General features: G+C 51.4%; 1 protein-coding gene across 1 annotated transcript in view; it reads left to right on the top strand.

Annotated features, from left to right (window-relative positions):
• The window catches only part of LOC140360050 (protein mono-ADP-ribosyltransferase PARP14-like), a 47,756-nt gene that overhangs the window by 20,665 nt on the left and 12,658 nt on the right, over positions 1–14,433 (top strand). Inside the window, exons 3-8 of the mRNA XM_072445364.1 lie at positions 186–219; positions 434–733; positions 2,218–2,439; positions 3,070–3,391; positions 6,262–8,158; positions 12,500–12,730. Coding sequence (XP_072301465.1) covers positions 186–219; positions 434–733; positions 2,218–2,439; positions 3,070–3,391; positions 6,262–8,158; positions 12,500–12,730 — 3,006 coding nt within the window. The remainder of the gene's footprint in view (positions 1–185; positions 220–433; positions 734–2,217; positions 2,440–3,069; positions 3,392–6,261; positions 8,159–12,499; positions 12,731–14,433) is intronic.

Below are 14,433 nucleotides of genomic sequence, written 5' to 3'. Positions count from 1 at the left end.
ACCCGAGAGCACCTGAACACACCCGAGAGCACCTGAACACGCCCGAGAGCACCTGGACACGCCCGAGAGCACCTGGACACGCCCGAGAGCACCTGAACACACCTGAGAGCACCTGAACACACCCAAGAGCACCTGAACACGCTTTATAGAGTTTCACTTTAACTGTTCCATTTGTGTCTTTACAGGACACGCCCCCTGACCAGAAGGACAGCAAAACATGTGAGGCTCCACCCCCATATGACACACACCTCCAGAGAACAAACATCCTGCTCCTCCTCCTCCTCTGCTCCTCCTCCTCTGCTCCTCCTTTGCTCTTCCTCCTCTGCTCCTCCTCTTTTGCTGCTCCTCCTCTGCTCTAGTCTCTTCACGGTTCTAACTTAAATACCAATCATATTTATACTACAGATGCTAAACCTGAGTTTCGCCTCCACAGCTGCTCCTGCTCCTCCTCCTGCTCCTCCTCCTGCGGACTCCTCAGTTGTTCACACGCACAGAGCTCCAGCAGGAGGTGATGAAGAGGAGCGCGAGGAGCGCCCGCCTGCCTCGCTGGGCTCCTCCTCCCTCCCCACTGCCTGTGTCCTGGAGAACGTGCGAGCAGACGAGTCCCAGGAGTTTGTGGAGATGTTGGTGGAGAACATCATGAAGAGAGCGGCGTCTGCAGCGTGCGAGGGATTCACCGTGGAGCTCCTCCCACCCCTGAGGTCTGCTGTGGTCAGCTTCAGGACAGCACAAGGTTAGAAGGACCAGAGGTTTATGGAGACGCAGAGGAACAAGGCTGGCACAGCACGTTAGCAAAGCGCGATAGCACATCACGTTAGCGAAGCAGATTAGCACAGCACGTTAGCACAGCACGTTAGCAAAGCACGTTAGCAAAGCACGTTAGCGCAGCACGTTAGCAAAGCACATTAGCACAGCACGTTAGCATAGCACGTTAGCAAAGCGCGTTAACACAGCACGTTAGCACAGCACGTTAGCACATTACCACACCTCGTTAGCGAAGCATGTTAGCGAAGCAGGTTAGCATAGCGCGTTAGCACAGCATGTTAGCATAGCACGTTAGCACAGCACGTTAGCAAAGCACATTAGCACAGCACGTTAGCATAGCACGTTAGCAAAGCGCGTTAACACGGCACGTTAGCAAAGCACGTTAGCAAAGCGCGGTAGCACAGCACGTTAGCATAGCACGTTAGCACGTTAGCAAAGCACGTTAAAACGGCACGTTAAAACAGCACGTTAAAACAGCACGTTAGCATAACATGTTAGCAAAGCGCGTCAACACAGCACGTTAGCAAAGCACGTTAGCATAACACGTTAGCACAGCACGTTAGCACAGCGCGTTAGCAAAGCGCGTTAGCACAGCACGTTAGCACAGCACGTTAGCACAGCACGGTAGTACAGCACGGTAGCGAAGCACGTTAGCACAGCACGTTAGCAAAGCATGTTAGCAAAGCACGTTAAAACAGCAAGTTAGCAATTCATGTTAGCAAAGCGCGTTAGAAAAGCATGTTAGCAAAGCACGTTAGCGAAGCATGTCAGCGAAGCACGTTAGCGAAGCGCGTTAGCGAAGCGCGTTAGCACAGCGCGTTAGCACAGCGCGTTAGCATAGCACGTTAGCAAAGCACGTTACAGCAGTAGCAGTAGCTGTAGCTGTAGCTGTAGTTGTAGCTGTAGCTGTAGCTGTAGCTGTAGCTGTAGTTGTAGTTGTAGTTGTAGCTGTAGTTGTAGCTGTAGTTGTAGTTGTAGCTGTAGCTGTAGCTGTAGCTGTAGTTGTAGTTGTAGTTGTAGTTGTAGCTGTAGTTGTAGCTGTAGCTGTAGCTGTAGCTGTAGTTGTAGTTGTAGTTGTAGTTGTAGTTGAAGCACGTTACAGCAGTAGCAGTAGCTGTAGCTGTAGTTGTAGTTGTAGCTGTAGCTGTAGCTGTAGCTGTAGCTGTAGCTGTAGCTGTAGTTGTAGCTGTAGTTGTAGCTGTAGTTGTAGTTGTAGTTGTAGCTGTAGCTGTAGCTGTAGCTGTAGCTGTAGCTGTAGTTGTAGTTGTAGCTGTAGCTGTAGCTGTAGCTGTAGCTGTAGCTGTAGCTGTAGTTGTAGTTGTAGCTGTAGCTGTAGCTGTAGCTGTAGCTGTAGCTGTAGTTGTAGTAGTTGTACTTCTCACATTCGTGTCTTTTGATGCACGATTAAATTTTTTGGTTTGTTTGAAACGTGTGGTTGGACGTTTCTTTCAGAGTGCAGTGAGTTCGTGCTGCTCGGTCCTCAGAACAGAACGTTCAGGTCCAAAGCTCTGAAGGTCCGAGCGCTGGAGCAGACTAAGAAGGTTCTTCTGGAGGACAGTGGCCTGGACGAGGAGCTGCTTAGGCTGGTCTTCGAGAAGGCTGGAGCAGAGCTGGAGACCACAGAGGACCAGACCCAGAAGCAGAGCATGGTCCTCACCTTCAGCAACGAGACGGGTATAGTCCTGCTTTAGTCCTGCTTTAGTCCTGCTTTAGTCCTGGTTTAGTCCTGCTTTAGTCCTGGTTTAGTCCTGCTTTAGTCCTGGTTTAGTCCTGCTTTAGTCCTGGTTTAGACCTGGTTTAGACCTGCTTTAGTCCTGGTTTAGCCCTGGTTTAGCCCTGATTTAGACCTGGTTTAGCCCTGGTTTGGCCCTGGTTTGGCCCTGGTTTAGCCCTGGTTTAGTTCTGGTTTAGTTCTGGTTTAGCCCTGGTTTAGCCCTGCTTTAGCCCTGCTTTAGCCCTGGTTTGGCCCTGGTTTGGCCCTGGTTTAGCCCTGGTTTAGCCCTGGTTTAGTTCTGGTTTAGCCCTGGTTTAGCCCTGGTTTAGCCCTGCTTTAGCCCTGCTTTAGCCCTGGTTTAGCCCTGGTTTAGACCTGGTTTAGCCCTGGTTTAGTCCTGGTTTAGCCCTGGTTTAGCCCTGCTTTAGCCCTGCTTTAGCCCTGGTTTAGCCCTGGTTTAGCCCTGCTTTAGCCCTGCTTTAGCCCTGGTTTAGCCCTGGTTTAGCCCTGGTTTAGACCTGGTTTAGACCTGGTTTAGACCTGGTTTAGACCTGGTTTGGTTAGCCCTGTGCTTGCTCGGTGTGTCTCAGATGTTCAGCTCCTGCTGCAGAAGCCCCTCGTGCTCAAGAAGAAGGAGCTGAAGCTTTACCCGTTCTACCAGAGTCTGGGCCGGGCCCTGTACGGAGCAGAGCGAGCTCCTCTGAAGCTCCCGGAGCCTGTGGTCCAGGACCAAGACCCGGTTCTGATCCGGTTCTGCTCCTCCAGAGCCTCAGACCTGCAGCTCCTCCTCTCACAGCTCAAGACTCACTGGTGCCGGGCGGAGCTCAACCCGGACTCTGTGAGCCTGAGTCCAGAGGAGGAGCTGCTGCAGCAGGAGGAGCAGCTCCTCCACGACTGGACCGGGACCGTCAGGTAAAAGTCTTTGGACAGGGACCGTCAGGTAAAAGTCTTTGGACAGGGACCGTCAGGTAAAAGTCTTTGGACAGGGACCGTCAGGTAAAAGTCTTTGGACAGGGACCGTCAGGTAAAAGTCTTTGGACCGGGACCGTCAGGTAAAAGTCTTTGGACAGGGACCGTCAGGTAAAAGTCTTTGGACAGGGACCGTCAGGTAAAAGTCTTTGGACAGGGACCGTCAGGTAAAAGTCTTTGGACCGGGACCGTCAGGTAAAAGTCTTTGGACAGGGACCGTCAGGTAAAAGTCTTTGGACAGGGACCGTCAGGTAAAAGTCTTTGGACAGGGACCGTCAGGTAAAAGTCTCTGGACAGGGATCGTCAGGTAAAAGTCTTTGGACAGGGACCGTCAGGTAAAAGTCTTTGGACAGGGACCGTCAGGTAAAAGTCTCTGGACAGGGACCGTCAGGTAAAAGTCTTTGGACAGGGACCGTCAGGTAAAAGTCTTTGGACAGGGACCGTCAGGTAAAAGTCTTTGGACAGGGACCGTCAGGTAAAAGTCTTTGGACAGGGACCGTCAGGTAAAAGTCTTTGGACAGGGACCGTCAGGTAAAAGTCTTTGGACAGGGACCGTCAGGTAAAAGTCTTTGGACAGGGACCGTCAGGTAAAAGTCTTTGGACAGGGACCGTCAGGTAAAAGTCTTTGGACAGGGATCGTCAGGTAAAAGTCTCTGGACAGGGATCGTCAGGTAAAAGTCTTTGGACAGGGACCGTCAGGTAAAAGTCTCTGGACAGGGACCGTCAGGTAAAAGTCTTTGGACAGGGACCGTCAGGTAAAAGTCTTTGGACAGGGACCGTCAGGTAAAAGTCTCTGGACAGGGACCGTCAGGTAAAAGTCTCTGGACAGGGACCGTCAGGTAAAAGTCTTTGGACAGGGACCGTCAGGTAAAAGTCTTTGGACAGGGATCGTCAGGTAAAAGTCTCTGGACAGGGATCGTCAGGTAAAAGTCTTTGGACAGGGACCGTCAGGTAAAAGTCTCTGGACAGGGACCGTCAGGTAAAAGTCTTTGGACAGGGACCGTCAGGTAAAAGTCTTTGGACAGGGACCGTCAGGTAAAAGTCTCTGGACAGGGACCGTCAGGTAAAAGTCTCTGGACAGGGACCGTCAGGTAAAAGTCTTTGGACAGGGACCGTCAGGTAAAAGTCTTTGGACAGGGACCGTCAGGTAAAAGTCTCTGGGTCGAATGGAACCTTGTGTTTTTTAACATGACACATCCTGGTGTTTCTCTGATTGGCTGAGCCGCCTGCAGCAGTGACGTGAGGCTCCGCCTCTTTCAGAGTCAGATTTACAAACATGAAAGAACCAAAAGAACTTAAACTGGTCGTTCTGTACCCGGAAGAGGAACAGCCCCACTAGCTCCGCCCTCAGTCCCACTAGCTCCGCCCTTATGCTATACAGTCCCACTAGCTCCGCCCTCAGTCCCACTAGCTCCGCCTTTATGCTAAACAGTCCCACTAGCTCCGCCCTTATGCTATACAGTCCCACTAGCTCCGCCCTCAGTCCCACTAGCTCCGCCTTTATGCTAAACAGTCCCACTAGCTCCGCCCTTATGCTATACAGTCCCACTAGCTCCGCCCTCAGTCCCACTAGCGCCGCCCTTATGCTATACAGTCCCACTAGCTCCGCCCTTATGCTATACAGTCCCACTAGCTCCGCCCTTATGCTATACAGTCCCACTAGCTCCGCCCTCAGTCCCACTAGCTCCGCCTTTATGCTAAACAGTCCCACTAGCTCCGCCCTTATGCTATACAGTCCCACTAGCTCCACCCTTATGCTATACAGTCCCACTAGCTCCGCCCTCAGTCCCACTAGCTCCGCCTTTATGCTAAACAGTCCCACTAGCTCCGCCCTTATGCTATACAGTCCCACTAGCTCCGCCCTTATGCTATACAGTCCCACTAGCTCCGCCCTCAGTCCCACTAGCTCCGCCTTTATGCTAAACAGTCCCACTAGCTCCGCCCTTATGCTATACAGTCCCACTAGCTCCGCCCTCAGTCCCACTAGCGCCGCCCTTATGCTATACAGTCCCACTAGCTCCGCCCTCAGTCTCACAAAGTCAAAAGTCTTGCATATTTTGACTTTGCAGTTTTGTCTCATCAAAATGTTGTTCAATCCACTAAAGTTTAAACCAAGAAAAGCGAGTTCAGCAAAATGATCAAACCTGATTGAAGAACCTGAAGAACCATCGTCTCATCTCTGACACAAGTCATCCCAAAACAACCTGGACTGAGCAATTCCATGAGGCACATGTTCTGTTGCCTCACTGAACTTTTACTGCAGTTTTATAATGAATCTGCCTAAAACACGTTTCAGAAATATATTTCATACATGGAGTGTAGAGGACACATGAGGAAGTGTAGAGGACACATGAGGAAGTGTAGAGGACACATGAGGAAGTGTAGAGGACACATGAGGAAGTGTAGAGGACACATGAGGAAGTGTAGAGGACACATGAGGAAGTGTAGAGGACACATGAGGAAGTGTAGAGGACACATGAGGAAGTGTAGAGGACACATGAGGAAGTGTAGAGGACACATGAGGAAGTGTAGAGGACACATCATGAAGTGTAGAGGACACATCATTAAGTGTAGAGGACACATCGTGAAGCGTAGAGGACACATCGTGAAGCGTAGAGGACACATCGTGGAGCGTAGAGGACACATCATGGAGCGTAGAGGACACATCATGGAGCGTAGAGGACACATCATGGAGCGTAGAGGACACATCATGGAGCGTAGAGGACACATCATGGAGCGTAGAGGACACATCATGGAGCGTAGAGGACACATCGTGCACCTCATGGTCTCACACTCTGTTCTTTCGTCTCCAGGTCAATCCTGTCTCAGTTTCTGTCCCGTTACAAAGTCTCTACGTTGGCTCCTCCTCCTGATCTGTGGAGACAAAGTCTGGAGAATGTCTCGTCTCTTCTCACAGACCAGGACCAGGTCCTGATTGTCCCGGACGAGACCAACGGGAAAATCAAAGTCGTGGGTCTCAAATCGGACGTGGATAAACTCTGTGAACCCCTCTGCCAATCCATCAACTCGCTCATAAAACGGGCGCGGCGAGAGAAGACGCAGGTCACCGAGGACATCAAAGTGTCCATGAGCGTGTTCCAGCTCCTGTCCCGGGACGGCCTCCAACAGAAGCTGCTGAGCGTCTATCCCGAGATGGGATTCGACACCCGCGGGCGGTTCCCGAAGATCACGGGCCTGACGGACGAGATCGCCGCCACGAGCAAAGTCATCTACGACGAGATGATGAAGCTGGAGCATCAGAACGTGGATCTGGACCGTCACGTGCTGGACTTCATGAGGTCAGAAGACCCGGAGGCGCTGACCCGCGCTCTGCTGACCGGGAAGAACGCCGTGCTCCAAGTGTCCGCCAACAGAATCCAGCTGTCGGCCTGCACGGCGCAGGACGTGGCGGACGCTGCGGAGCACCTACGCTCGGCGCTCGTCTCCAAGCGCGTCAAAGCGGAGGACGGCGAGGTGCTCCAGACGCTCGAGTGGCGGTCGCTGGTGGACGACCTCGAGAAACGGGAAAACGCGGGAAGCAACCGAGTCCAGATCCGAGCGGAGCAGGAGCAGGTGGTCGTGTCCGGGTTCACGGAGAGCGCCGCCAGAGTCGCCCTCGAACTGGACTATTTCTTGAAGCAAAACGCCCACGTTGAGCACAGCGTCCTCGTCGACCCTGTCGCCAAACTCGAATACCTGCGCCGCTTCTCCACGCCGCCGCTGGACGCTCTCGGCGATAAAGTGCGGGTGTCTTTCACGACGGACGGCATTTCTTTGAGCGGCCCCAGAGTGGACGTTGAAGAACAGGCGGGTGTGGTCAAGGGCCTGGTCGATGCCGTCGTCTTCGAGTCGCTGACCGTCACCAAACACGGAGCGAGGAAGATATTCGAGGACAAGGACGAGAATTACCAGTCGATCATCGCCGATCAAACCGGGTGTTTGGTGAAGATGGTGGACAACCCTTCAGCGGGCCTTCTGCCAAAGCCGGTTTACGAGTTCAGAGCGCCCGGCGGCGTGGAGATCGTGGTCGCCAACGCCGACATGTGCAGCTACCCGGTGTTCGCCGTGGTGAACCCGACCACGGCGGATCTGCAGCTCGCTCAGGGACTCTCTGCGGCGCTGGCCAGAGTGGCGGGTCGTCAGTTACAAGTCGAGTGTGACAAAATAACGTTATCGGAAGGGAATCTCAAGCCCGGCGAATGCAAAGTGACAAACGCCGGAGGAAGTCTGCCGTGCCGGAAGATCGTCCACGCCGTCGGGCCTCAGTACGACCCGCAGAACGCCGCCGACGCCGCCGCGCAGCTGGCGGCGGTCGTGAGGAAGAGTCTGGCGCTGGCCGAGATCCATCAGTGCGACTCCATAGCGATACCGGCCATCAGCCGGAACCGCAACTTCCCGCTGAAAGAGTGCGCCAGGATCATCGCCGGCGCCGTGCGGGAGCACTGCGAGGGCCACGCCCGTTTCCTGAAGAGCGTGCACTTAGTGAACAACGACGAGGCGGCGGTCAGAGCCATGGAGAACGCCGTGAAGCAGGTGTTTGGAAGCGGACGAGCCGCCGTTCCCGTTCTTCCTAAAGTACCTCCGACCCCGGCCCCGGCCCCGACCCCGGCCCCGGCCCCAGTGGCCGTGGACCCGGCCTGTGTGGGCAGAGAGCTGACCAAAGAGGGACTGGAGATCTGCGTCCTCAAAGGGAACCTGGAGAACGCCACGGTAACAACACCTCACGTCTGTCCCAGTGTTCAGCCAATGAGAACTAACCAGGAAGTAATGAATACTGTGTAATGAATATGACTAAAAGTAGAACTTTTTGGCGAACAATGAAAACACAAAGAGTTAAAACAACACTCAAACATTAGTCCTGGTTTAGTCCTGGTTTAGTCCTGGTTTAGTCCTGGTTTAGTCCTGGTTTAGTCCTGGTTTAGACCTGGTTTAGTCCTGGTTTAGTCCTGGTTTAGTCCTGGTTTAGACCTGGTTTAGACCTGGTTTAGTCCTGGTTTAGTCCTGGTTTAGTCCTGGTTTAGACCTGGTTTAGTCCTGGTTTAGTCCTGGTTTAGACCTGGTTTAGTCCTGGTTTAGTCCTGGTTTAGTCCTGGTTTAGTCCTGGTTTAGTCCTGGTTTAGACCTGGTTTAGTCCTGGTTTAGTCCTGGTTTAGACCTGGTTTAGTCCTGGTTTAGTCCTGGTTTAGTCCTGGTTTAGACCTGGTTTAGTCCTGGTTTAGACCTGGTTTAGACCTGGTTTAGTCCTGGTTTAGACCTGGTTTAGACCTGGTTTAGAGCTGGTTTAATCCTGGTTTAGACCTGGTTTAGTCCTGGTTTAGTCCTGGTTTAGTCCTGGTTTAGACCTGGTTTAGACCTGGTTTAGACCTGGTTTAATCCTGGTTTAGACCTTAGACCTGGTTTAGACCTGGTTTAGTCCTGGTTTAGACCTGGTTTAGTCCTGGTTTAGACCTGGTTTAGACCTGGTTTAGTCCTGGTTTAGACCTGGTTTAGTCCTGGTTTAGTCCTGGTTTAGACCTGGTTTAGACCTGGTTTAGTTCTGGTTTAGACCTGGTTTAGTCCTGGTTTAGACCTGGTTTAGTCCTGGTTTAGACCTGGTTTAGACCTGGTTTAGACCTGGTTTAGTCCTGGTTTAGACCTGGTTTAGTCCTGGTTTAGACCTGGTTTAGACCTGGTTTAGTCCTGGTTTAGACCTGGTTTAGACCTGGTTTAGTCCTGGTTTAGACCTGGTTTAGTCCTGGTTTAGTCCTGGTTTAGACCTGGTTTAGTCCTGGTTTAGTCCTGGTTTAGACCTGGTTTAGACCTGGTTTAGTCCTGGTTTATACCTGGTTTAGTCCTGGTTTAGACCTGGTTTAGACCTGGTTTAGTTCTGGTTTAGACCTGGTTTAGTCCTGGTTTAGACCTGGTTTAGACCTGGTTTAGACCTGGTTTAGTCCTGGTTTAGACCTGGTTTAGTTCTGGTTTAGACCTGGTTTAGACCTGGTTTAGTTCTGGTTTAGACCTGGTTTAGTCCTGGTTTAGACCTGGTTTAGTTCTGGTTTAGACCTGGTTTAGTCCTGGTTTAGTCCTGGTTTAGACCTGGTTTAGACCTGGTTTAGTTCTGGTTTAGACCTGGTTTAGTCCTGGTTTAGTCCTGGTTTAGTCCTGGTTTAGACCTGGTTTAGACCTGGTTTAGACCTGGTTTAGTCCTGGTTTAGACCTGGTCTAGTCCTGGTTTAGACCTGGTTTAGTCCTGGTTTAGTCCTGGTTTAGACCTGGTTTAGACCTGGTTTAGTCCTGGTTTTGACCTGGTTTAGTCCTGGTTTAGACCTGGTTTAGTCCTGGTTTAGTCCTGGTTTAGACCTGGTTTAGACCTGGTTTAGACCTGGTTTAGTCCTGGTTTAGACCTGGTTTTGTCCTGGTTTAGACCTGGTTTAAACCTGGTTTAGACCTGGTTTAATCCTGGTTTAGACCTGGTTTAGACCTGGTTTAGTCCTGGTTTAGTCCTGGTTTAGACCTGGTTTAGACCTGGTTTAGACCTGGTTTAGTCCTGGTTTAGACCTGGTTTAGTCCTGGTTTAGACCTGGTTTAGTCCTGGTTTAGACCTGGTTTAGACCTGGTTTAGTTCTGGTTTAGACCTGGTTTAGTCCTGGTTTAGTTCTGGTTTAGACCTGGTTTAGTCCTGGTTTAGTCCTGGTTTAGACCTGGTTTAGTCCTGGTTTAGTCCTGGTTTAGACCTGGTTTAGACCTGGTTTAGTCCTGGTTAAGACCTGGTTTAGTCCTGGTTTAGACCTGGTTTAGTCCTGGTTTAGTCCTGGTTTAGACCTGGTTTAGACCTGGTTTAGTCCTGGTTTAGTCCTGGTTTAGACCTGGTTTAGTCCTGGTTTAGACCTGGTTTAGACCTGGTTTAGACCTGGTTTAGTCCTGGTTTAGACCTGGTTTAGACCTGGTTTAGCCCTGGTTTAGACCTGGTTTAGACCTGGTTTAGTCCTGGTTTAGACCTGGTTTAGTCCTGGTTTAGACCTGGTTTAGACCTGGTTTAGTCCTGGTTTAGACCTGGTTTAGACCTGGTTTAGTCCTGGTTTAGACCTGGTTTAGACCTGGTTTAGTTCTGGTTTAGACCTGGTTTAGTCCTGGTTTAGTCCTGGTTTAGACCTGGTTTAGTCCTGGTTTAGACCTGGTTTAGACCTGGTTTAGACCTGGTTTAGTTCTGGTTTGGACCTGGTTTAGTCCTGGTTTAGACCTGGTTTAGTCCTGGTTTAGACCTGGTTTAGTCCTGGTTTAGACCTGGTTTAGACCTGGTTTAGACCTGGTTTAGTCCTGGTTTAGACCTGGTTTAGACCTGGTTTAGTCCTGGTTTAGACCTGGTTTAGTCCTGGTTTAGACCTGGTTTAGTCCTGGTTTAGACCTGGTTTAGACCTGGTTTAGTCCTGGTTTAGACCTGGTTTAGTCCTGGTTTAGACCTGGTTTAGACCTGGTTTAGTTCTGGTTTAAACCTGGTTTAGTCCTGGTTTAGTCCTGGTTTAGACCTGGTTTAGACCTGGTTTAGTTCGGGTTTAGACCTGGTTTAGACCTGGTTTAGTCCTGGTTTAGACCTGGTTTAGACCTGGTTTAGTTCTGGTTTAGACCTGGTTTAGTCCTGGTTTAGACCTGGTTTAGTTCTGGTTTAGACCTGGTTTAGACCTGGTTTAGTCCTGGTTTAGACCTGGTTTAGACCTGGTTTAGTTCTGGTTTAGACCTGGTTTAGTCCTGGTTTAGTCCTGGTTTAGACCTGGTTTAGTCCTGGTTTAGACCTGGTTTAGTCCTGGTTTAGACCTGGTCTAGTCCTGGTTTAGACCTGGTTTAGTCCTGGTTTAGTCCTGGTTTAGACCTGGTTTAGACCTGGTTTAGTCCTGGTTTAGACCTGGTTTAGACCTGGTTTAGACCTGGTTTAGTCCTGGTTTAGACTTGGTTTAGTCCTGGTTTAGACCTGGTTTTGTCCTGGTTTAGTCCTGGTTTAGACCTGGTTTAGTCCTGGTTTAGACCTGGTTTAGTCCTGGTTTAGTCCTGGTTCAGTCCTGGTTTAGACCTGGTTTAGTCCTGGTTTAGACCTGGTTTAGACCTGGTTTTGTCCTGGTTTAGTCCTGGTTTAGACCTGGTCTAGTCCTGGTTTAGACCTGGTTTAGTCCTGGTTTAGTCCTGGTTTAGACCTGGTTTAGACCTGGTTTAGTCCTGGTTTAGACCTGGTTTAGTCCTGGTTTAGACCTGGTTTAGTCCTGGTTTAGACCTGGTTTAGACCTGGTTTAGACCTGGTTTTGTCCTGGTTTAGTCCTGGTTTTGTCCTGGTTTAGTCCTGGTTTAGACCTGGTTTAGTCCTGGTTTAGACCTTGTTTAGTCCTGGTTTAGTCCTGGTTCAGTCCTGGTTTAGACCTGGTTTAGACCTGGTTTTGTCCTGGTTTAGTCCTGGTTTAGACCTGGTTTTGTCCTGGTTTAGTCCTGGTTTAGACCTAGTTTAGTCCTGGTTTAGTCCTGGTTTAGACCTGGTTTAGTCCTGGTTTAGTCCTGGTTTAGTCCTGGTTTAGTCCTGGTTTAGTCCTGGTTTAGACCTGGTTTAGTCCTGGTTTAGTCCTGGTTTAGACCTGGTTTAGTCCTGGTTTAGACCTGGTTTAGTCCTGGTTTAGTCCTGGTTTAGACCTGGTTTAGTCCTGGTTTAGACCTGGTTTAGTCCTGGTTTAGACCTGGTTTAGACCTGGTTTAGTCCTGGTTTAGACCTGGTTTAGACCTGGTTTAGTCCTGGTTTAGTCCTGGTTTAGTCCTGGTTTAGTCCTGGTTTAGTCCTGGTTTAGTCCTGGTTTAGTCCTGGTTCAGTCCTGGTTCAGTCCTGGTTTAGTCCTGGTTTAGACCTGGTTTAGACCTGGTTTAGACCTGGTTTAGACCTGGTTTTGTCCTGGTTTAGACCTGGTTTAGTCCTGGTTTAGTCCTGGTTTAGTCCTGGTTTAGTCCTGGTTTAGTCCTGGTTTAGACCTGGTTTAGTCCTGGTTTAGACCTGGTTTAGTCCTGGTTTAGTCCTGGTTCAGTCCTGGCTTCTCTCCTCAGACGGACGTCATCGTGAACACAGTGACCCAGGCCCTGGTCTTGTCCCAGGGCGCGGTCTCCATGGCGATCTTGTCCGCAGCCGGCCCCGCCCTCCAGACCCTGGTCCAGGCCAATCAGAGCCAGGCTGCGGTGGGTCAGCTGATCGTCACCGATGGAGGAAACCTGAGCTGTCAGAAGGTCTTTCACGCTGTGGCCCCTCACTACGACAAGGGACAGGGCCCCGCGGAGAAGGTGAGGAGGAGCAGGAGGTAAGGAGGAGCAGGAGGTGAGGAGGAGCAGGAGGTGAGGAGGAGCAGGAGGTGAGGAGGAGTCCTCCTGTGTGGACATGACACACGTAGGATGCTGTGTGGACATGTCACACGTAGGACGCTGTGTGGACATGACACGTGTAGGACGCTGTGTGGACATGACACGTGTAGGACGCTGTGTGGACATGTCACACGTAGGACGCTGTGTGTACATGACACACGTAGGACGCTGTGTGGACATGTCACACGTAGGACGCTGTGTGGACATGACACGTGTAGGACGCTGTGTGGACATGTCACACGTAGGACGCTGTGTGGACATGACACACGTAGGACGCTGTGTGGACATGTCACGTGTAGGACGCTGTGTGGACATGACACGTGTAGGACGCTGTGTGGACATGACACGTGTAGGACGCTGTGTGGACATGTCACACGTAGGACGCTGTGTGGACATGACACACGTAGGACGCTGTGAGGACATGTCACACGTAGGACGCTGTGTGGACATGACACGTGTAGGACGCTGTGTGGACATGTCACACGTAGGACGCCGTGTGGACATGTCACACGTAGGACGCTGTGTGGATATGACACACGTAGGATGCTGTGTGGACATGTCACACGTAGGACGCTGTGTGGACATGTCACACGTAGGACGCTGTGTGGACATGACACGTGTAGGACGCTGTGTGGACATGACACACGTAGGACGCTGTGTGGACATGACACGTGTAGGACGCTGTGTGGACATGACACGTGTAGGACGCTGTGTGGACATGTCACACGTAGGACGCTGTGTGGACATGACACACGTAGGATGCTGTGTGGACATGTCACACGTAGGACGCTGTGTGGACATGACACGTGTAGGACGCTGTGTGGACATGACACGTGTAGGACGCTGTGTGGACATGTCACACGTAGGACGCTGTGTGTACATGACACACGTAGGACGCTGTGTGGACATGTCACACGTAGGACGCTGTGTGGACATGACACGTGTAGGACGCTGTGTGGACATGTCACACGTAGGACGCTGTGTGGACATGACACACGTAGGACGCTGTGTGGACATGTCACGTGTAGGACGCTGTGTGGACATGACACGTGTAGGACGCTGTGTGGACATGACACGTGTAGGACGCTGTGTGGACATGTCACACGTAGGACGCTGTGTGGACATGACACACGTAGGATGCTGTGTGGACATGTCACACGTAGGACGCTGTGTGGACATGTCACACGTAGGACGCTGTGTGGACATGACACGTGTAGGACGCTGTGTGGACATGTCACACGTAGGACGCTGTGTGGACATGACACACGTAGGACGCTGTGTGGACATGACACACGTAGGACGCTGTGTGGACATGTCACACGTAGGACGCTGTGTGGACATGACACGTGTAGGACGCTGTGTGGACATGTCACACGTAGGACGCTGTGTGAACATGTCACACGTAGGACGCTGTGTGGACATTACACGTGTAGGACGCTGTGTGGACATGACACGTGTAGGACGCTGTGTGGACATGTCACACGTAGGACGCTGTGTGGACATGTCACACGTAGGACGCTGTGTGGACATGTCACACGTAGGACGCTGTGTGGACATGTCACACGTAGGACGCTGTGTGGACATGACACACGTAGGACGCTGTGTGGACATGTCACACGTAGGAC

This window comes from Eucyclogobius newberryi, unplaced genomic scaffold (assembly GCF_026437365.1).
Source record: "Eucyclogobius newberryi isolate DKJ021-1_F unplaced genomic scaffold, fEucNew1.0.hap1 SCAF_14, whole genome shotgun sequence".
Classification (NCBI taxonomy): Eukaryota; Metazoa; Chordata; class Actinopteri; order Gobiiformes; family Gobiidae; genus Eucyclogobius; species Eucyclogobius newberryi.
This window is presented reverse-complemented; position numbering and strand designations above follow the sequence as displayed.